Source organism: Macaca mulatta, chromosome 5, assembly GCF_049350105.2.
Source record: "Macaca mulatta isolate MMU2019108-1 chromosome 5, T2T-MMU8v2.0, whole genome shotgun sequence".
Taxonomy (NCBI): Eukaryota; Metazoa; Chordata; class Mammalia; order Primates; family Cercopithecidae; genus Macaca; species Macaca mulatta.
This window is the reverse complement of record NC_133410.1, coordinates 45466474-45490581: the sequence shown is the minus strand read 5'-3', so window position 1 is coordinate 45490581 and position 24108 is coordinate 45466474. Positions and strand designations below refer to the sequence as shown.

Genomic DNA, 24108 nt, shown 5'->3' with positions numbered 1-24108 from the left:
GGCTGGTTTGGTTTCTTCTTAGGTCTATCTCATTGGCTTGCAGACAGCTGCTTTCTCACCATGTCCTCACATGGTCTTTTCTCTGTGTCTGTGCATCCCTGGTGTCTCTTTGTGTATCTAACTTTTCTCTTCTTATCACAAGTCATATTGTATTAGGGCCCACCCTAAAAGCCGCATGTTGACTTTAAAGGCCCTGCCTTTAAATGTAGTCACATTCTGAAGTTCTTGGGATTAAGTCTTCAACATATGAATTTAGGGGGTAACACCATTCAGCCCGTAAGACATCTAAAGATAGTTCTCAAGTATTTTGCTGATTTTCTTCTTCATTTTAGCTATTCAATATTACAACAGTTAAGTCTTCTCTTTATTACAGGTTTTATTGCTTTACAGCTGGGGAACCTTTCTGGTATGCCTAACGGTTACCTATGTCTGCTCACTCCTCTGGTGTGACAGTCACACTCAGTTTTTCTCTTACTTGATGCAATCTTCACATGACTCTCATTAACTTTTACAGCTGTCTGCACTGATTATTGTAGTGACAACATTTTAGCCATGCCATAAGTGACATCTTTGTCACCTTAGTACAAGCAAATATGAACTGGCTGTGGATAAAATTGAATTTGAGAGGATAAAGTAATGTTCCAAAAGATTGACCTAGAAGTTAGTCTTAAATTAGGGGCTAACATTCAGGGAAAAGTCGAGGCTGGGGCCAAATCTTTGTCAGGAATTTGCCAAACCTCTGTGAGATGGGGAAAACAGCCTTAAAGTGAAAAGAGAAGAACAAAGAAACAAATAGCAGACCTTAGGGAACGCATGTATTTAAGGACCTGAAAGACAAAGCTGAGATAGTAAATGAAACATCAAGGTTGACAAGAAAGTGACAAAACAATGCTGTGGAAACTAAGGGAAGAGGCAGTTTCAACAAATCTTTTTAGTATTAGTTCTACCCAAAACAAATTAGTATATAATCAATTGATTTTTACAAACAGAAAACTTTTAATATATATGTGTAATACGTTGCATTTTTTTTAACAATATGCAAATATCAGATTTCATAAAGTAATACATTGCTAAAATGTTATTTTTTTTTGGTGGAATATTGTAATGTTTAGTTTCTAAGTAACCAACGCCTAGAGAAAATAAGACTGAGCATATGGGAAAATCTGCATTTTCCTGAATTGTATATTTTTTGTTTGGGGATTATGTTTTCAATTTGCATGAATACATTAAATAAAAACATGGTCATTAAAGTAAAGAGAAACACGATTCAAGGATATATTAGTATTCTAGAAACACTTTGACAAGAATGACTATCAACAGGCTTCTACAATGATCTTCCTATATAAAAGATTACTGTGTTAATGATTTAGTTTCCCCAGTGGAGCAAATTACACACTTACACCCTTCAACAGTGATCATTTAAAAAAAACTTAATTAAATAAAATTACTATTGAAACTAGTGATACTAAAACAGGTGAAAATAAATAAATAAAAGAACCCCACGGAACACTTGATAATGTTTATTAAAAAGAAAAGCATTGTAATACCAGGGATGAATAAGAAATAGGTTATGTAGAAGATTATTTTAACTAAACAATGCAGGGAAATTAGAATTCACTTTTCATAAAATGAGCAAAATTGTTTTGAATGTGAGTGTAATCGAGGAAGCAGATTTAAGCATAATTAAGAAAGCAAGAGGGTGTCACTGCCTTAAGTACTCATGTAATTTAATTTACTAGTAAGAAACAAAATTAATATATTAGTTTAATTTTTTAAGTTAGCCAAAATTTGTTTTGCTGCAAAATGGGTGTTTCTTTTTAAACTTAGATACATAAAATAGCATTTCCATAGATTTCTGAATAATGCTTAAAATGACATTATTCTACAATGGAATATGCTTTTCTTTTTACAGTCAAAATGAGTAACAGATGCACTAATGAAGACGGGGAAAATAGAGTAACTTGGAAAGAAGCTGTTCAATTTTATATATGGTTTGATTAAAACTATCTTCAATATAAGCAGAACAAAAATATGCAATCAGAATTGAAGTGAAGAATATGTTACTAGAGATTATTAGATAAAATAGTTATAACCTCGTAACTTTTCAGATTTGGGGGAGATTATGTATCTTTACTCTTCTGAGTAAATATCTCACGATGTTGGCTGCCCTCTGACTAGCAAGTCCAACACTCAAAGGCCATAGCAATTCTTTAAAGCCAAATCAAAATCAGTAAGAGCTCCAGGAAATTCAAGATGATATTATGGGTATCTAACAGGAGGCTACAGCATAAGATTAGTAAGTACAAAAGTAGCTACAACTAAAAATTCCAGGTATAATTTGGACATGAATTTAATTGTAGGAACTGGTATACCCCTATATAATCCAATATTAAGAGATGACTAATATGGATGCTTTGAAAGTAAGGGACAAGGAACAACTAATAAAAACTACTTAGATCCCAGTTCTCACCTGCAGAAGTTAATTTAAATATTTTCTAACTGCAAGAGTGATATGTCACACAGTCCTAGAATATACTTCTGAAACTGGATAGAATCTTCCTGCTGGGAATTGAAACAGGACAGGATCTTCCTGCTGGAAATTCTGATTTGTCTTAGTAATGGAGACAGGGCTGAGGAACAAGGGCACCAGCTACGAAGACGACAATTTAAAAAGGAGCTGGGAAGTCACCTGGGCTGTGCTTCAAAATAACTGCCTGCTGGAGAGGACTACAAGAGGGTGAGCAGTAGGCAAAGAGGATCAGGCAAACTTAGCAAATGACAGAATGCTTTCTTTCTGGCCTGCGCAGAAATATGTAACAGGAATGTCCATTTTCAGAATTTTTTTAACAGAAAACAAAAATCTAATTGCTCTCTACACAAGGAAAAAATATCTTTTTAAACAAAAATGTATGCAGAGCTACAGAAATCACAATTATTATTTATTATAGAATGTAAATAAGGGATTTTTCTCAGTAATAATCATTTTTCATTCACTTAAGTGAAATGGTCAAGTATCCAACCTTAATGTTAAATTGACCTTAGAATCTCTAAAAATTATCAAAATAATTTTATTTCTTAATTCAAATACAATTATATATATATTTCATTGTTTTATTTGTCTGTCGTATATTTATTTACCATTTATTATAGTGACAATTGGTTCATTGTTAAAAAAGATATCGGAAAAGATATGTCATCCTTTCTTCAGAAGAGCATAAAACCTAGCAGGGAAGATGACTAAAAATGCAAATTAGACCAAGACAGAAGGGAAAACGCAGGAAAAATGCTGTGTACGAATCTATACATATTTTAAATTGTAAATGGTGATCCTAATGCTATTTTCTTCTAAAAATGTTTTCCATAAAAAGAGTTTTTTATTATAAAAGGAATACATACTCAATCTGGGAAAATTAGAAATTTAACTTAGATAAAAAAAAAAATTTAAAATATACTGAAATATTATATCTAGTGGTCACCATTGTTATGATCGTAACCGTTTTACCCAATGCTTTTTTAACCTCACTATTTTATAATATTATGTTTTTCTATGTGTTATACTGTGTCATTACTTTTAAAAAATTAATTAAATGTTGCATATTATTTAGTAATGAATTATTTTACATGTGGAATATTTCCAATTTGCTGTAATTGAGTAATATTATTATTAAATATTTTAGCCACCATTATTATTTCTTCAGGCTATATGTATACATACCCTAGACCTCTCATAGATTTTGGTCAAATATTGAAAGTGAAAATTTTGAATTTTTAGAAAACAAATTCAAAAATTGTTTGAATTTTTTGACACTTCAAGATAGATACCTCAAGGTAGACAGTCTTGAATTGGTTACTATTTTTTTTAGTTTTTTATGGGTTAGCAATCATAGAGTGTTGTAGAATGTACTGCTTGGTAATTCTGTCCTCAGGGTAGGTTTGTGGCCAATGTTCTGCCAAAATGAATGTCTAGTTTGCTTCAGCTCATGACTATCATAAATGTACTTAAAACTTGGTTTTTGGCCTTTAACCGGCTGCTCCAAGTCACTATTCCAAATCTCACATGTTATAGCTGATTCAAACATACTCTTATGATTCCTAATTTTTTACACCTTTATTTACACATTTATTAATCAGAGAAGAGTGACTTTGCTAATAATATAAAAACACACAGAATAATATAAAAACATATATATCTAAGAAAAAGTACATACATATCTAAGAAAAAGTAATTTAGCATACACACACACACACACACACACACATATATTAATATGACCTAAGGCACATTTAGGCAGTTCATATTTTTTCATGTTAGGAGATTACATTGTAAAATTGTGTAGAGCTACATATATTAGTTGCACATTGAATTTTGAAAATGCTGGCTGGGCACAGTGGCTCACGCCTGTATTCCTAGCACTTCAGGAGGCCGAAGCAGGAGGATCACTTGCGCTCAGGAGTTCAAAACCAGCCTGGGCAACAGAGTGAGCTCTTGCCTCTAATTTTTTAAAATAAAATTTTAAGTAAAATTTTAAAATAAAATGTTAAAAATAAAATTAGAAATTAAAATTAATAAAAAGAATTGTGAGAATGCTTATCAGAGAACTCTAGTCAACCAGGTTTGGAGGTTACTAGTCCAAGCCATTTTCACCTATAAATTTAGTAGGGATTAGGCAGGATTAAAGGAAGGTACCAATGGTACTTACAGACTGAAAGTATTTTTATGAGGAAAAGTCATTGAAAGAAACCATGTTCACCTCAGACTTTACCCCTCTTATAGGTAGGACTTTTTAAAAAATACATTAATCTAATATTTTATAATGTTTTCATGATCATAGAGTCTTAGAGCTGGGAAAGATAGTAATTACGATCTTGCCTTGTGCCCACATTTTGCCAGTAAGAGTGTATAAGTGACTTGGTCAGCACCCTACTCTAGTAAATCTCAGAATTATGACAAAATTTTCCCATTCCATCCAGTCAGTGTTCTTTGTACTACACATTACTCTTACTATTATGCATACTTTGGATATATTTAGTATTTGTTATATTGATTATCTGGAAATTATTTAAAATTATGTATGTAATTAAAAGACAATACCTTATCCCTTATTCAATGTGCTATTTTTACATCTAGAACAGCAAAGGCTTAAAATAATGTAGTAAAGGTTTTCGTCTTAGATTGACAATGAATTTGAACTAACACCAGCTGCTCTTCAGTTTAATTAAAAAGTGCAGTAGAGAAAACTTATGTAAATGTCTTGACTTTTGACATTTTGTTATAATAAAAATTGTAACAAATTACCATAATTGAAATTGTTAAAACTCTTATGATAAGCCTTGGATTTCCTGGTAGAGGTACCTAGCTTTGTGATAGGCGCAATAGGATTCAAACTCCTGAGGTAAACAGAAGAAGCAAGTGCAAATAATGCCCCACTAGCACGATACAATGTTGGAAAGTTCTTCATTTTCTGCAGCTGGGCTATGGACAACAGTAAGCATTTTATAAACTGGTAATAATATAAATAATTTAAAACATGAGTCATGTGGACTATTTCTGAATATATCATTTCCAAATACAGTGTTCTCTCTTGCTCAGATAGACAAGCTAATTCAGACATCAATACAACATTTGTAGTACAGGGCAGTCACAGATGTAGAAACACTTTTCCCACTCAGCTCATCCAGCAATTAATCTAGCTATTTAGCATTGAACCAATCTATAACAAATGTTGCATATGTGGATAGAAAGCATGTTTGCCTACTGGCGATGAAGCTTTTCTAGGAAGCAGAACCTTCATCTGAATATCAATCATTTATCACAGAGAACTTCTTACCATGCTGTTAGCTGGTAATAAACTGTAATGGGGAATTATAGTTTGAGTGTGTTTATACACCAGTCCCTCCTTATCTGTGGTTTTGCTTTCTGTGGTTTCAGTTATCCATAGTCAACAATGATCCAAAAATAGGTGAGTACAGTACAATAAGTTATTTTGAGAAGAAGGTAGAGATCACATTCATAGAACCTTCATTACAGTATTTTATTAAAATTATATTGTATCATTCATTGTTGTCAATCTCTTACTGTGCCTAATTTATCAGTTGAACATTATCATAGGTACGTATGTATAGGAAAAACATAGAGTATATAAGCTTCCCAACTATTCAGGGTTTCAGGTATTCAATGGGAATCTTAGAATGCATACTCATGAATAAAGGGGATCTCTTGTATATTTGTTATCATACTATGTTTCATACTTAGGAAGCGTGGTCCATGCGGGTTAGACTTATTCAATCATTTATTCATCCAAATACCCCACAGTGATAACATAGATACAAATGCCATGAAAGTAAAAAGCAAGATGAAAGAAAGGTAAGTATGAAATAAGTGACCAAAACTACTAATTGTCAACATATAAATTTCATCTCTGTGGTTTAAAAATTTTTGCCTCATATGGATGACCTGAGTTATGGTAAAGAAGTTAATATTGGCCGGGCGAGGTGGCTCAAGCCTGTAATCCCAGCACTTTGGGAGGCCGAGACGGGCGGATCACGAGGTCAGGAGATCGAGACCATCCTGGCTAACACAGTGAAACCCCATCTCTACTAAAAATACAAAAACTTAGCCGGGCGCGGTGGCAGGCGCCTGTAGTCCCAGCTACTCGGGAGGCTGAGGCAGGAGAATGGCATGAACCCGGGAGGCGGAGCTTGCAGTGAGCTGAGATCCGGCCACTGCACTCCAGCCTGGGTGACAGAGCGAGACTCCGTCTCAAAAAAAAAAAAAAAAAAAAAAAAAAGAAGTTAATATTGTGGAGTACATGATCAGAATCTCTTACACTTTGTATGATGTTGAAAAAGCTTCCTTCTATCTCAATTACAATCAGGGAAAAGCAGGAAAAGAAATGAGAAGATAGAGCTTGGCAGTATAGAATAGTCACTGGGCAAAAACAATTTGATGGAATCTGGAAAACATTAGCTTTCTCTGCTTAAATGAAAGGCTATCAAATATATATTTTAATTAAATTTAATAAAGGTTTATGAAAACATGTCTAATTTATCAAAAATATTAGGCTCAGTTATTTACATGTTTTTGGATAATTATTTTAAAAATTATGTTATGGCATATGACAACTCAGCATAAACTAACTTCATGAAATACTTTACTCTGTTGCCAGATTGCTAGATTTTAAATAAAAATTATATTTTCATAAATATATCTAAAATCTGTCAAATATTAGTATTTTTACTAAGAACTGCTCCATTTCAAATCAGTATTGAGTCTCAGCGGAGGCAAAGGGAGTTTAAAATAGGTTTAATACCTAATGTAAATGACGAGTTAACGGGTGCAGCACACCAAGATGGCACGTGTATAACAAAACTGCACGTTGTGCATATGTAGCCTAGAACTTAAAGTATAATAAAAAAAACAGTAAAGATGCACTTAAATGTCAGAAAATAAAAAAATAAAAACCAGGTAAACACATATCTCATTTAATTAAGAAGTTCATTGCACATGCGAAGCTAGCATCACAATGGATTTTTTGTCCTTATTTTCTTGAAACATCACTCAATACTCATGTTTTCAGTGTAGATCACTTCTTTCCAGATTTCATGGTCATTCAGGTCAAGTTCAATGTGCAGAGAAATAAATAGAGACAATAACCTGTACGTAATGGATTTTTAATATATTACATCCACTCAATTGAGAAATGATGAAGCAAACTTCACTGACAGACCAACAGATGGGACAAAATGACAAGAACACAGATTTTCATAGAGAACATGAGATGGAGGAATATGTTCCTTCTTGCCGCAGTATAAATTGTCCCTTGTCTGGAAAAGAAACACATGGGTAATTTTTGAAAAGTGCTCTGAATCCATGGGTGTCTATTCCTACTGTTAATAACTCTGTGATGGTTAATTTTACATGTCAACTCGGTCAGGCTATGGTCCCCAAATACAGTTATGTATCACTTAATGACAGAGATACATTATAAGAAATGCATCTTTAGTCAATTTCATCATTGTAGAAACATCATGGAATGTACTTACACAAACCTACATGGTATAGCCTACTACATACCTAGGCTGTATAATATAGCTTAATGTTTCTAGGACACAAACCTGTTAAGAATATTATTGAACTGAATGTTGTAGATAATTGTAACACAATAAGCATTTGCATATCTAAACATACCTAAACACAGAAAAATACAGTAAAAATATGGTACAAAAGATAAAAATGGTATACCTGTATAAGGGACTTATTACTGAAGGCTTGCAGTCAGGGAAGTTGCTCTGGGTGAGTCAGTGAGTGAGTGAGTGGTGAGTGAATGTGAAGGCCTGGACATTACTGTGCACTATTATAGACCTTATAAACACCGTGCACTTAGAATACACTAAATTAATTTTTAAAATTTCTTTCTTCAAAACAAATTATTATTGGTTACTGATTTTTTTTTATCAATTTGTTATAAATTTTACATTTTCATAATAACAACTTAAAAATATTTTACAGCTGTACAAAGTATTTTCGTGTCATTATTTTGTAAGCTTTTCTTTTTCCTTTTTCCTTTTTTTTTTAAAGCTTTTTCAACATTTTGTTAAAAACTAAAAAACCTACACATTAGCCTACATAGTCAGAATCATTATCATTACTGCCTTCCACCTCCACATCTTGTCCCACAAGAAGATCTTCAGGGACAATAACATGCATAAAGCTGTCATCTGATCTGATAACAATGCGTCATCTGGAAGACCTACTGAAGGACTTGCCTGAGGCTGTTTCACAGTTAGCGTATATAATGGTACATATACAAATTGTATACAAATACATGAAATGCATAAATATATAATATACATTACAATATATTTATATATAATATTATATATAACATATAATATGGGTGTGTATTTTGGTTTATGTATTTATTATGCTATACTCTGTCATTTTACAGTTAACATATATACATGTTATGTGTATATATAATACAGTTAACATATATATTTGTTTTGGGTGTGTGTGTATAAAGTAGAAAAAGTATAATCTGAAATAATGATAGAAATTATTGTACGGTAAACATGTAAACCAGTAGTAAGTTAGTTATTACCAAAATATTATAATATTATAATATTACCAAATATGTACTGTGCATAATTGTATGTATTATACTTTCAAACAACTGGCAGCACAATAGGTTTGTTTACATCAGCATCACCAGAAAGATGTAAACAATCTGTTGTTCTAGGATGTTAGGATGGCCACAACATCACTAGGTGGTAGGATTTTTTCAACTGCATTGTAATTTTATGGGACCAACGTTGTACATGTGGCCCATCATTGACTGAAAACATCATGTAGTGCATGACTGTATTTGGCTAAATTGCAGTCGAGATGTTGCTGTGAAGGTATTATTTAGATGTGATTCACATTTAAATCAGTAGATTTTGAGTAAAGCAGATTACCCTCTATAATGTAGTTGGGCCTCAACCAATCAGATGAACACTAAAAAGATTGACTGAGGTCCCTCTAGGAAGAAGAGACTCAGGCTCCAGCCTGCCTTTGGCTTGAAGACTGAAACGTAAACTCTTCCCTGACTCCCTACCTACTAGTCTTCCCTGCACATTTTGCACTTTCCAGCACCTACATATTATATGATTCGACTCTCTTTTCCCTTTCTCTCTCTCTCATCTATCTATCTATCCTGCTATCAGTCAGCATCTATACGTCTACCCATTTATCCTGTTGGTTGTGTTTTTGTGGAGTACCTTTACTAATACAAGCTCACAAGAATAGCTTTCTCCCACCCCAGAATTCAGGTATGCATGTACTATATCTATTCCAAGTTCTGGAAGCTGACCTTGTCCTCTCTATTTTATTGTAACTTCTTAAGAACCGGGAGTTCATTCATAGGGTTTATAAATCCCTACGGATTGTATTATTTCATCTTCTATTCTATAGAGTTTAACTGTTCTGTGAATATAATGTTTGATATTTTACTCTTTGAACTTGTAAACAGAATATTATATAATATATATTCTGGAAATATAGTTATGTATTTCCAGAAGGAAATGTTGATTGAGCACGATGCAGAAAATTAACACATGAAGTACTAGGATTTTCAGTTCATTATTCTCAGTGCAGTGTTCAGAGCTGTTTCTAGGTTGCAGGGTCAATCATTGGAAATTGGTAATTTTAGATAATAGTTGCCAAAAAGCTCTTCCAGATGTAGGATAGCCTGTATATTTGAGGAATGCACATTCCCTGACATAAAGAAAATGTGCTACTTTTTCATTATATATGACTTGCATTCTTTATTTTCCATTCTGCCCTGCACTTTACTGCCTCTTTGCCCTCTCCCTTCCCTCCACCATTTACTAGTTGATGCATAAATCAAAATATTTCCAAATCTTACAGGTTTCAGGTTAAATGCAGTTTCTGTCATGAAGTCTTTCTTAATTTCCCCTAACTAAAAAAATCTCTACTATTTCTATTTCTCTTTATACCCCTTTTACATTTTATTACTTTCCAATTTTATTATGTATATGTTCATACCAAGAAGGCTTCATTTTCATCTTTGTGAATCCAGTACATTATAAAAGTAACAAGAACATTGAAAAAATATTTGCTAAAAATTAATTGATGAATGCACATGATATTATGTGCCTTTGGAAGTCTACATTCATAGACATAAAAAGAGAGCACAAAGGGTTAGTAGGTAAATCTAGAACATGTGTCTGATTTTTGAATCACCCTCATGTATTGCTGATGATTTCAATGATTTAAGCAATTGGCATAACCTCTTTGCTCCCTATTTCTTTTTTATATTTCAAACTTAGAATAACACCAAATTTTTTATTTACCTTATCCTGCTAGAATTCAGAAGCTGGTGCTTTTACAATAATTAAGCAAACTGGAGCTGATATTTGTAAAATTTTACCACTAAAGGTATTTCTTTGTCCTGTGGATTAGCTGTACTTGTACTTTTTCTCCACATGTCCATAGCTCCATTACTGCTAAAAATTATTAGGCCTACCATTCTGTTTTGGCCATGTGACTAGACAGTTTTGGAAGAGATTAATGCCAATATAGGAAGAACAAATCAGGATCCATCAAATTTTGTGATGAAATTATGTAACTAGGTTAATTGCTTTGGCAGGTCTTGAATTTTGTGTGAAGTTTCTCCCATTACTAGAAATACAGTAATACTGAATTTACTAGTAATTTGAAATGTGAGATACAGTGCTTAATTGCAAACTGCAATGTAGTGATGAGACTGCACTACACCCTTATCAATTATGATTTGATTTTATTAAGTTAGGAATCAAAATGGCTCACTTCACATTTATTCATTAATGCTGTTTTGTCAGCTAACTTGCAAGGAGATACAGTACATTTTGTAAAATGCATTGGATGTCAAATTTTAAATGCACTGTTTCTTATCTCAAAATGTTTATCTTAGAAGCTGTTGTATTTGTTGTTCTGAGTAAACAGAAGTTCCATTTTATGTTTTGCTTTTGCTTATTTCTTGTGTAGATATTATAACCTGTGAACAGGAACATGAAGTACGAGAGTAGTTTGGTCGTTTTCTGGAAATTATACTAATACAAATGGGCAAACAAAACTGGATTTTTTTATTATGTGTAACATGGCATAGATTTTAATGGTCTTCTTATTTCAGTGAGGCATTTATTAACAATTAGCAATTTAAAAGGACTTATAAGTATTAGCTTCTGCAAAGGGCTTTGGATGGATGGATTATCAAGACATATTCTCTGAGTCTTTCTCTTCTTGATATTGGATTGAGGGAACAACTGTGAGTAGAAAACTTTTTCCATTTCTGATCGTTTGGAAATCATAAGCCTTCCAACAGTGATTAACACTTCCAGAATCAGGGATTTTAAAAAGGTCCTGCAGCTGCTAAGCAGTATTGACAGCTGCTTTGGAAATCCCAGCCTTAGACAAATTGGTTCTCAAGTGCCACCTTTAAGGTCCTGTGAATTAGGAATACTGCAGCTAAGTACAACTGCCAGGTAGCATTACATTCCCTCTACCAACTAGTGTTGAATATTTGCCTAGCCGCAATCCTTACTAGTATCTTGAGTAGTTTCTGCTGTTTGATCCCACATAAAAGTACAACATAATTCTGGTGAATAAAGTTGACTAAATGCTCTTTCCAGGGCATTTAGTTCACCATAGAAGGATTATGAGACTTCTGTCTATTTGTATTTGCCATTAAAATTAGACACCATGTCATTAGCGTAGGTTACATGGTTAGACTGAATAATTAGTCATTTGTGGCAGGTGAAGAGGCTGCTTGGATAAATTATAACTGATTCCAAAGACAAGACATCTGACCTGAGATACAGGCAGGTAGAGTGGGGATCAATGATAACTTCAGTGAAGGTGTTCAATAATTTTTCACAAGGTTTAAAGAATAAAGGATACACCAGTGATAATGTGTATAAGGTTCTCTAGGACTTCCTAAATGCTTGCGCAATTTACGCATTACCCCGTTAATATTACTCAATAAGATGATTAAACATCTATAGCATAAATATGAATTATTATGTATTATGGGATGTGGTTTGCCTTATGACTCAGCCTGACCTACAAACACAGTATATAAGCAAGGTTGTGGCTATCAGATTTATAAGGCTTACATGGTTGCAAAAGTACTTTCAGTCTATATTCCACAGCACAGTTTGATCCGTGCCATCCCATATTAAGTTGAAAAAAATAAAATTTTATTTATCTCCCTAAGTTACTCTAGCACGGCAATCAAAATTATGTAAAGAGAGGGTGATGATGCAAGCATTTTTGTGCACAAAACTTCGTATTTTAAATCCATTAAAAACAACAACTGACATAATATAGATGTTAAATAAATAGGTAGATTATTGAATGATCACACATTACTTCATTATATAAATAAATTATTCAGAATTATAAGTGTATATACTTTAAGCACTTTATAAAACATACATTTCATACTCAATTACATAGTTTCTGGTCCCTATTGTATTTTAAATAATTATTATATATAGGCTTTTCCAGAATTGTAACATTGTTCATCCAACATAGATAAAATGAGGTACCCTCTCAATTTATTTTTATATTCCAGTTAAGCAAATTGTAATTTTAAGTAGTCTGCCTGGAACCTAGGAATTGATCCAACTTCCCTATAAATAAGTTGAATCTACTTTGTTTACTTATTAATCTCTCATAATTTGTTTCCATTTTTCATTTATTCACCATATCCTCAATTATACTTCTATTTCTTATATTAAATATTTTCCTTCAGGAAAATTGGCCAGTTGCTAATATGACATCAAGTACAAATAATCAATCTCTCTCACCAGAAGTAACTTATATAATACCTCATATTTTTCAATTTACTTATTCTTTTAAATATCAAAAGTATATCCATATACATGCAAACATACATACACGCACATATATACACACACACATACACACACACACACATAGTTCATATATATTGTGTATATATATTATATATGTATATATATATTTTATATATGTGTATATATATCTTATATATATGTATATTTACTTCCTCCATGGCATTGATTACTGCTGCATTCTTGTTCATTTTATTTATTTTAAATGCCTATAATATGGCAGACTTTTTGTCAGTATACGAAGGTAGATAACATCCGATTATCTACTCTTGAAGGTTCTCTGTTAAAAATGAAATTTCCTAATTACAGTTACTATGGACAAAGGTTTTGCTCCAACCTTGGAACGCATCAGACATCACTATAACCACCATTATATGCATTTGTTATGGGTGTGGACTTGGGATGTAGCCTGCAGTGGCTCAGTTTCCATATCAACTGCTTATTAGTTCTGTGATGTGAGAATTATTATTTTATATTTCTATTAATACATGTTACTGAAAGATAATGGTTATATTTCACATAGTTGCAATAAGGATTTAGTGACATGACACATGCAAAGCTCTTAAATATGTTTGCCATCTTATAATAGCTCAGTAAATTAGTTTGTGGTTGCTTTAAAACATTTAAAACTAGTAAATATAAATAATTGGAATTAACTTTTTAGACAAAAAACAATGTAAAGCCTCTTAAATAATTTGGTTGGGTTTTGCATCTAGATTTTCTTTTGTTTATGATTTTTGTGATTTAAGCTCTGTATAAATTAATATAATTATTAACATTAAGATAATTTGATTTTAAGTTTAATAAGTACATCCTACATACTACAAAATCTTGAGTAAAATTCACACAAAAAAATTAAAAAGAATAAAGTAACACTGGGCAACAATAACTACTGGAAATCTTGGATTTTATTTTACACGATTCATGCAAACAAAAAGAAAGTTTAGCCCATGTGCGGTGGCTCACGCCTGTAATCCCAGCACTTTGGGAGGCGGGAGGATCACGATGTCAGGAGATCAAGACCATCCTGGCTAACAGGGTGAAACCCCGTCTCTACTAAAAATACAAAAATTAGCTGGGCGTGGTGGAGGGCGCCTGTTGTCCCAGCTACTCCGTAGACTGAGGCAGGAGAATGGCGTGAACCCGGGAGGCGGAGCCTGCAGTGAGCCGTGATCATGCTACTGCACTCCAGCCTGGGCGACAGAGCCAGACTCCGTCTCGGAAAAAAAAAAAAAAAAGTTTAAAATAATGGCATTTTTTTTTTTCCTCCAAAAAGACTGAGTTTAACTGTTACTTGCAGAAACTTTACAATATAAAAATTCAAACTTCTGAGAAAAACAACTAAAATAGTAGCTTTATTAATATGTTGTTACTCTTCTTACATTTTAGGAATACACAATAGATATAATTTTTGCCCAAACCTGGTTTGACAGTCGTTTAAAATTCAATAGTACCATGAAAGTGCTTATGCTTAACAGTAATATGGTTGGAAAAATTTGGATTCCTGACACTTTCTTCAGAAACTCAAGAAAATCTGATGCTCACTGGATAACAACTCCTAATCGTCTGCTTCGAATTTGGAATGATGGTCGAGTTCTATATACTTTAAGGTAATATTTGTTTAAAAATCTGTAGTTGCTCTCATTTATTTTCCATACTAATATTTAATCAACTCTAAATTTTTTATTTCTCAAAGTTGCAAAGTCAAAAGTATGGAGCTCCTTTCACATGCTGAAATATAATGTGAAATATTTTGGCAATACTTTTTTAAGCTCAGTTATTATTATGTGAAAAGGACTAAAAGCAAATAGAAAAAATTCTTTGATTTTCTTCCTTTGAAGCAGAAGAGGTTGCAGCATAAATATTATTGTTTTCTTAACCTGCCATGTAAATAATTGAGTAAGATTTCCTCTAAAACCCCCTCTGCTATAAAATTTTATAATACTCTAATTTTCAACGATATAGTAAAACATCCCTAAGAAAGGATTAAATGAAGGTTGATGTATAAGGTTCAAGTTTATTTAGCTCATTGCCTTGAACATATCTGCTTATTAAGAACCGTTCTTCATGGAAATATATTCATAATAAATTAAGAGAAAAATTATCATACTTAACCATTTATAATCTGCTAATCTGCTGTGTTTGCACATGTGTGTTAGTTGATATATTGAAGTATGAATTATTACGTGTAAACGCAGAGATCATATTGAAATGTATACAGAGGTAACTTAGTTGAATGAAGAGGAAATTGTTAGAATTCTCATACTCATATATAAACGTAATATCGCTATTTAAGACTTTGAGACTTTAGAATCATTAATATATTCTAATACATCACAAACTATTATCATAAGACACATTCTTGTTTTAAAATTAGACAGGGAATTTTTAATGCTTCAAATTATTTATCTTTATTTAATACTTTTTTTTCCATCTAAATAGATTGACAATTAATGCAGAATGTTATCTTCAGCTTCATAACTTTCCTATGGATGAACATTCCTGTCCACTGGAATTTTCAAGCTGTAAGTAACAAAACACTTGATAATTTCATAGAATTTTAACCTTAGAAGCTGTTTATTTAAAAATGAAATGAAAGAAAATAAAATATGATTTTCAAAAGTGTACATTATGTTCAATTCTTTTAGATAAAATAATTACAAATAATATATTTGCTTCTTGTTTTTAAACTAAAAGATTACAATAAATGTGTAGTGAATGCATATGTTTCATTAAAACATTCTTTATAACATTTAGTTTTATTCCAATGCTATTTGCTTATTTTTATTAAATAAAGGAGTATTGAAAATAGATTTTTATTCAAATGTTTTTACATAGCCACTAAAAAAAAAAAGGTGATTCAAATTATATTCATCTTCCTGGAGGCAAGATTTCACTTTAATATATTAGATTTTGAAATGTGTTTCAAAAATTCATTGGGCAAATAGTATTTACTATATGAATAGCAAATATTTGAGACTACTTTAAGAATTCAGAAAAAAAAAGGTAGAAATAAGTTGACTTAATTAAAAAAGATTGATTCATAGAGAAGTGGTTAGAGGTGAATAATTAGAGTATAAAAACCTGGCATTTTCTTTCTTTCTTTTTTTTTATTATTATACTTTAAGTTCTAGGGTACATGTGCACAACATGCAGGTTTGTTACATATGTATACTTGTGCCACGTTGGTGTGCTGCACCCATCAATTCGTCAGCACCCATCAATTTGTCATTTACATCAGGTATAACTCCCAATGCCATCCCTCTCCCCTCCGCCCTCCCCATAATAGACCCCCGTGTATGATGTTCCCCTTCACGAGTCCACGTAATCTCATTGTTCAATTCCCACCTATGAGTGAGAACATGTGGTGTTTGGTTTTCTGTTCTTGTGATAGTTTGCTGAGAATGATGGTTTCCAGCTGCATCCATGTCCCTAAAAGGACACAAACTCATCCCTTTTTATGGCTGCATAGTATTCCATGGTGTATATGTGCCACATTTTCTTAATCCAGTCTGCCAGTGATGGACATTTGGGTTGATTCCAAGTCTTTGCTATTGTGAAAGTGTGGCAATAAACATATGTGTTCCTGTGTCTTTATAGCAGCAGGATTTATAATCCTTTGGGTATATACCCAGTAATGGCATGCCTGGGTCATAGGGTATTTCTAGTTCTAGATCCTTGAGGAATCGCCATACTATTTTCCACAATGGTTGAACTAGTTTACAATCCCACCAACAGTGTAAAAGTATTCCTATTTCTCCACATCCTCTCCAGCACCTGTTGTTTCCTGACTTTTCAATGATTGCCATTCTAACTGGTGTGAGATGGTATCTCATTGTGGTTTTGATTTGCATTTCTCTGATGGCCAGTGATGACTAGCATATTTTCACGTGTCTGTTGGCTGTATGCATGTGTTCTTTTGAGAAATGTCTGTTCATATCCTTTGCCCACTTTTTGATGGGGTTGTTTGTTTTTTCTTGTAAATTTGTTTGAGTTCTTTGTAGGTTCTGGATATTAACCCTTTGTCAGATGAGTAGATTGCAAAAATTTTCTCCCATTCTGTAGGTTGCCTGTTTACTCTGATGGTAGTTTCTTTTGCTGTGCAGAAGCTCTTTAGTTTAATTAGATCCCATTTGTCAATTTTGGCTTTTGTTGCTATTGCTTTTGGTGTTTTAGACATGAAGTCCTATGTCCTGAATGGTATTACCTAGATTTTCTTCTAGGGTTTTTATGGTATTAGGTCTGACATTTAAGTCTCTAATTCATCTTGAATTAATTTTCATATAAGGAGTAAGGAAAGGATCCAGTTTCAGCTTTCTACTCATGGCTAGCCAATTTTCCCAGCACCATTTATTAAATAGGGAATCCTTTCCCCATTTCTTGTTTTTCTCAGGTTTATCAAAGATCAGATGACTGTAGATGTCTGGTATTATTTCTGAGGACTCTGTTCTGTTCCATTGGTCTATATCTCTGTTTTGGTACCAGTACCATGCTGTTTTGGCTACTGTAGCCTTGTAGTATAGTTTGATGTCAGGTAGCGTGATGCCTCCAGCCTTGTTCTTTTGACTTAGGATTGTTTTGGTAATGCGGGCTCTTTATTGGTTCTGTATGAACTTTAAAGCAGTTTTTCCAATTATGTGAAGAAAGTCATTGGTAGCTTGATGGGGATGGCATTGAATCTATAAATTACCTTGGGCAGTATGGCCATTTGCATGATATTGATTCTTCCTATCCATGAGCATGATATGTTCTTCCATTTGTTTGTATCCTCTTTTATTTCACTGAGCAGTGGTTTGTAGTTCTCCTTGAAGAGGTCCTTTACATCCCTTGTAAGTTGGATTCCTAGGTATTTTATTCTCTGAAGCAATTGTGAATGGAAGTTCATTCCTGATTTGGCTCTCTGTTTTTCTGTTACTAGTATATAAGAATGCTTGTGATTTTTGCACATTAATTTTGTATCCTGAGACTTTGCTGAAGTTGCTTATCAGCTTAAGGAGATTTGGGGCTGAGACAATGGGGTTTTCTAAGTATACAATCATGTCATCTGCAAATAGGGACAATTTGACTTCTTCTTTTCCTAACTGAATACCCTTAATTTCTTTCTCTTGCCTGATTGCCCCAGCCAGAACTTCCAACATTATGTTGAGTAGGTGTGGTGAGAGAGGGCATCCCTGTCTTGTGCCAGTTTTCAAAGGGAATGCTTCCAGTTTTTGCCCATTCAGTATGATATTGGCTGTGGGTTTGTCATAAATAGCTCTTATTATTTTGAGATACGTTCCATCAATACCGATTTTATTGAGCGTTTTTAGCATGAAGGGCTGTTGAATTTTGTCAAAGGCCTTTTCTGCATCTATTGAGATAATCATGTGGTTCTTGTCATTGGTTCTGTTTATGTGCTGGATTATGTTTACTGATTTGCATATGTTGAACCAGCCTTGCATCCCAGGGATGAAGCCCACTTGATCATGGTGGATAAGTTTTTGATGTGCTGCTGGATTCGGTCTGCCAGTATTTTATTAAGGGTTTTTGTATCAATGTTCATCAGTGATATTGGTCTAAAATTCTCTTTTTTTGTTGTGTCTCTGCCAGGCTTTGGTATCAGGATGATGTTGGCCTCATAAAATGAATTAGGGAGGATTTCCTCTTTTTCTATTGATTGGAATAGTTTCAGAAGGAATGGTACCAACTCCTCCTTGTACGTCTGGTAGAATTCAGCTGTGAATCCGTCTGGTCCTGGATTTTTTTTTTTTTTTTTTTTGGTTGGTAGGCTATTAATTATTGCCTCAACTTCAGAGCCCGCTATTGGTCTATTCAGGGATTCAACTTCTTCCTGGTTTAGTCTTGGGAGAGTGTAAGTGTCCAGGAAATTATCCATTTCTTCTAGGAAAAACCTGGCATTTTCTTTAAAGGAAATGATTATAACCTTTCCATAGCTATACTAATTTTATTTTACATTTATTAACATATGTATCATCACAGGTATTTTTATAACAGTGTTTTTCTAGATACACATTGTATCTAAAACACATTGTATTCTTAAAAAATACAATGGCTTATAAAAACGTGGTTGCTTTTACCCACAAATTGTCTAATGCTATACTTTTTCTTTTGAAAGTTGTTGTTTTAACAGATGGCATTCTAGAATGTGGTAGAGTGTAATATGACAATTCATTCATAAGTATAATTCTACTTCTTCACTTACTAAATTTCCACATATTTTTTGCCTTTTATTAACGATGTTCTTGAATTTTCTTAATGATATATTCTCATTAAAGCATTCTTTTATATTAATGATCTATCTCACTGCTTTGATTTTTAAATAGTAACTTTGTAATGAATTAAACAGCCAAATAGCAACAAATACTTGATTGATAGAATTCAAGGAACTCAAGGAAAAGTTCATTGTAAATAATTGATATAGCAGTTGTTGTACTTCATTCTAGAAGCCATTCTTAAATTTTGGTGTGACAGCTCTCCGGTTTTGATTGTTGTTAATGGTAATTAATCATTTATCTTTGTGAGTTTAATTGGGTGTCAATAACAAACATATAATAATCGTAGCTTTTTTTTTTCAGGCACTCTACATGGGTCCAGTAGAGAATTAAGCTCTCTGTATCTAATATTTCACAACAAATATGTGTGGGAGATTTCATTATAGTCCCAATTTTAAAAATTAATATCATGAGATTCAGAGTGACAATTTAGCCAACATGTTTATTTGTGCCCACACTACTATATACTATGCCTATACTCTATTGACTCTAAAACTTTTTAAAAGTAAAGATAGAAACTATGGAAATCAAAATGGCTTCAACTGTAGAGAGCAAGTGAAAGAAGATGGAGAAAAGGAAAGATTTAAATAGATCAGCAGAGATGATAACTGTTTCATTGCATGACTAATAGAAATCCTGGTGCAAAATACATGTTCTTTGGGAAATATTGGATATACTATTTTTGAAATTTCAAGTTAGTGAATTCTCTTTCTGTAATGTGCTACCAATCTATCTGTTGAAAGCAAAAATTTTATACCATTAAAATATTCTAAAACACGCAGGTGACCACACATAGAAAGAACTTTTTAGCTACAAACATCTACATGAAAACTATATAACGGAAAGGTAAATTTGCAGACGATTTTGACCTGAGGACATTGACAAAACGTGGTTGATTTCCTTCAAGTTCTGCTTTGATGGGATTGTAAGATGGCATAACATAATCTCCACATAAAGTTGGGATACAAAAGCCTGACCAGTTGAGAGCACATGAAGAATTACCTGCTACACACACACACACACACACACACACACACACACACAAAAAAAAAAAAAAACCACCAAAAGCTAAAAGGGAGGTTGCCTCCCTCTGAAATCAGCATACAGGGTGAAATGATTCTTCTTGAGAGAATCTGATTACATGTCTACCCTCAAATAGATTTTTAGCCCAAATTTCTTTCACTTGGTTGCTTCAAAAAGTCCTCAAATATATTCCTGACACAAGGCAGAAACAAAAATATTTTTTAGAAAGATGAAAGGATATACTTCTGTTCTAGACAACTGCAAAGTATACAAAAACATTTTCAACACAAATAACTAACAAAGGACTGGTATCTAGAATACATAAATCATTAATATAAAAATAGAGGAAAATTAAGAGAAAGTAAAAAAATAAATACTGGGCAATTGAATAAGCAGTTCCTCAAAGAAGCAATCCAAGAGTCTAATAGGCATACTTTTTTTTTTTTTTTTTTGAGACGTATTCTCGCTCTGTCGCCCAGGCTGGAGTGCAGTGGAGGGAGCTCCACTCACTGCAAGCTCCGCCTCTCGGGTTCACGCCATTCTCCTGACTCAGCCTCCTGATAAGCACACTTTTTAAATGCTAGGTTTTATTATTAATCGGGAGAATGTGAAATAAAATACACTTCATGGACGAGTAAAATTGAAGAAGACTGCATATATCAAAATTAATGAGAATATGCATTCATGTGAACTTTCACACTCTGGCTGATAAGAGAATATGTTAGTGGCCAGGCATGTTGGCTCACGCCTATAATCTCAGCACTCTGGGAGACCGACGGGAGCGGATCACCTGAGGTCAGGGGTTTGAGAATAGCCTGGCCAACATGGTAAAGCCCTGTCTCTACTAAAAATACAAAAAAAAAAAAAAAAAAAAAGAAAAAAAAAAAGGTAGCCATGCGTGTTGGTGAGCACCTGTAGTCTCAGCTACTCGGGAGGCTGAGGCATGAGAATTGCTTGAACCTGAGCGGCAGACATTGGCAGTGAGCCAAGATCACGCACTGCACTCCTGCCTGGACAATAGAGTGAGACACCGTCTCAAAAAAAAAAAAAAAAGAGAGAGAGAGAGAGAGAATATGTTAGTATACTCTCCACGGACAAAAGATTGGCACTACCTCATAAAGTTGATATTATGTGTAATCCATGACCTAACTACTCCATACCTAGATGTATATCCTAGAGTAACCCTTGCATATACACGTTTGGGGAGGCATGTATAATAATATTACTAGTAGCAATGTTGGTTATAGCCAACAGAAAATATCACAAATGTCTAAAACAGTATAATGGATAAATTTTGGTGTGTTTTTACAATGGAAGAAATTTAGCTACATACAACATTGATGACTATCACGATATATTAAAAAAGACATTCTTAGACAAGGTAGCATGAGGAAAAAGAAGAAAAAATAATATGCAAAAGAATGCCTTAGGTATGGCAATGATCAAATAAAATTCAAAGTAACCCAAACTATCCTATACTTTTCAGAGATGCATAAGAAAAATCTACATTAAAAAGAAACAATCATTGCAGAAATCAGGATAGTTATTACCTCTAGATTGTAGAGGGAGTACTATTTTGGGGTGGACATATGGAGTTTTCTATATGTTAGCAAGTTTCTATTTCTTAATTTAAGTAGATTACATGGGTTATCATTATTTGATCCATGTATGATTAGTCATTAAACTCTGCTTATTAATATTTATTGTATTCAAATGTTCTATGTTTGGCATATCTTATAATAAAAAAAGGAGGAAAAAGTTCCAAGAATTTACCTTTGGATAATGTTGGTATTGTAATGGTATCAAATTTGGATCTTGCTAATCTATGTATTTTTTTTTCTATAGATGGATACCCTAAAAATGAAATTGAGTATAAGTGGAAAAAGCCCTCCGTAGAAGTGGCTGACCCTAAATATTGGAGATTATATCAGTTTGCATTTGTAGGGTTGAGAAATTCAACTGAAATCTCTCACACAATCTCTGGTAAAGATAATACTCAAATAGTGAATGATGCTACTATTAAATGACATTTTTTATTTTAAATATATGGATTGGGATTTATATTATATGGCCAAAATAAAACATTTTTTTTTCTTCCAGGGGATTATGTTATTATGACAATTTTTTTTGACCTGAGCAGAAGAATGGGATATTTCACTATTCAGACCTACATTCCATGCATTCTGACAGTTGTTCTTTCTTGGGTGTCTTTTTGGATCAATAAAGATGCAGTGCCTGCAAGAACATCACTGGGTATGACACATAATATTATGCTATAATATCATAGAACTTTAAAAAATCATTTTGATGTAATAAAAATTTATAGTCACATTTATTAAATATATTCTTCTGGAATACAGTCAGGAAAAAAATTGACAGAAACTAAAGGACAAAACCATGTTGAAAGAGATATGTAAAAAAAGAAAAGTATAAAATGGAATTGTAAAGAACTTGAAATTTCAGAAAATTCCTTCTTTTTTCTGCTAATGAAGACCAAAGGAAGCATAGATACATAGCAAGAATTAATACATTAAAATCATACATAATTCCTAAATCTTATTTTGGTTGAGTTTTTCTATCACTTTTCATCAAGATTTTATTTCATGTTATAGCTGAGTCACTAATAACCATTGTTTTATTTGCTGGGGTATGTGGATGGCTTTAAAATAACCTGTTTTATGACATTGCTAATGAAGTCAGTTGTTCCAAAGGGCAAGCAGCTGAAAGGAACAAGAAGCTCCCTGGCTTCTATGGCTTCTGTCGTGTATAAAGTGTGTACTTATTCTGTGAATGCTTGAGAGTTGCCTGTACAATAACATTGATTAACAGGGTAATTGTGATTAATACTTGACAAATAGATTTTCACTCTTTTTCTGTAGCAATCTATTGTAATAATCAAATCATATAACAAAATAAGTGACTAATTATGATATAGTTATTTAAAAGAAAATGATAACCTGCAATCAGGTATTGATGCATGAAGAAAACTTATTAATCAATTGACTCACCCGCCAAATCAGTGAAAGACACATGAATCGCACTGCTCATAATTGTGTCTTAAAAATATGTAAAGAAAGGTGAGACGGTTTCTGTTTTTAACCACAAAGAAGATTTTATGTGGTTTCTATGATAGCTCATAAATGATTCCATCTAATAAATACAGTAAAATGCAGGTCACATAAAAGTGGCAACAACAATGCTTGAGGCACATGGGTCTATTCTTGAAAATGAAGTTCTCTTGGGCATCTAAACAGGGGTATTGAAATAGCTAGTGGACAAAATCCATTCATACCTTAATTTTGTTTCCTTTCATTGTTTACAATTATTTTATATTCTAAGTCATATAAATTATTTTAGGTTCTTTGTATGCTACTATAAGTATAACTTAAACAGAGTA

The 24108-nt window shown here is 33.0% G+C and overlaps 1 protein-coding gene across 1 annotated transcript in view; it reads left to right on the top strand.

Moving 5' to 3' along the window:
- GABRG1 (gamma-aminobutyric acid type A receptor subunit gamma1) overlaps nucleotides 1-24108 on the top strand; it is an 83701-nt gene that overhangs the window by 44563 nt on the left and 15030 nt on the right. The window contains exons 4-7 of the mRNA XM_015138325.3: nucleotides 14806-15026; nucleotides 15859-15941; nucleotides 22557-22694; nucleotides 22812-22964. Of these exons, the coding sequence (XP_014993811.3) occupies nucleotides 14806-15026; nucleotides 15859-15941; nucleotides 22557-22694; nucleotides 22812-22964 (595 nt within the window). The remainder of the gene's footprint in view (nucleotides 1-14805; nucleotides 15027-15858; nucleotides 15942-22556; nucleotides 22695-22811; nucleotides 22965-24108) is intronic.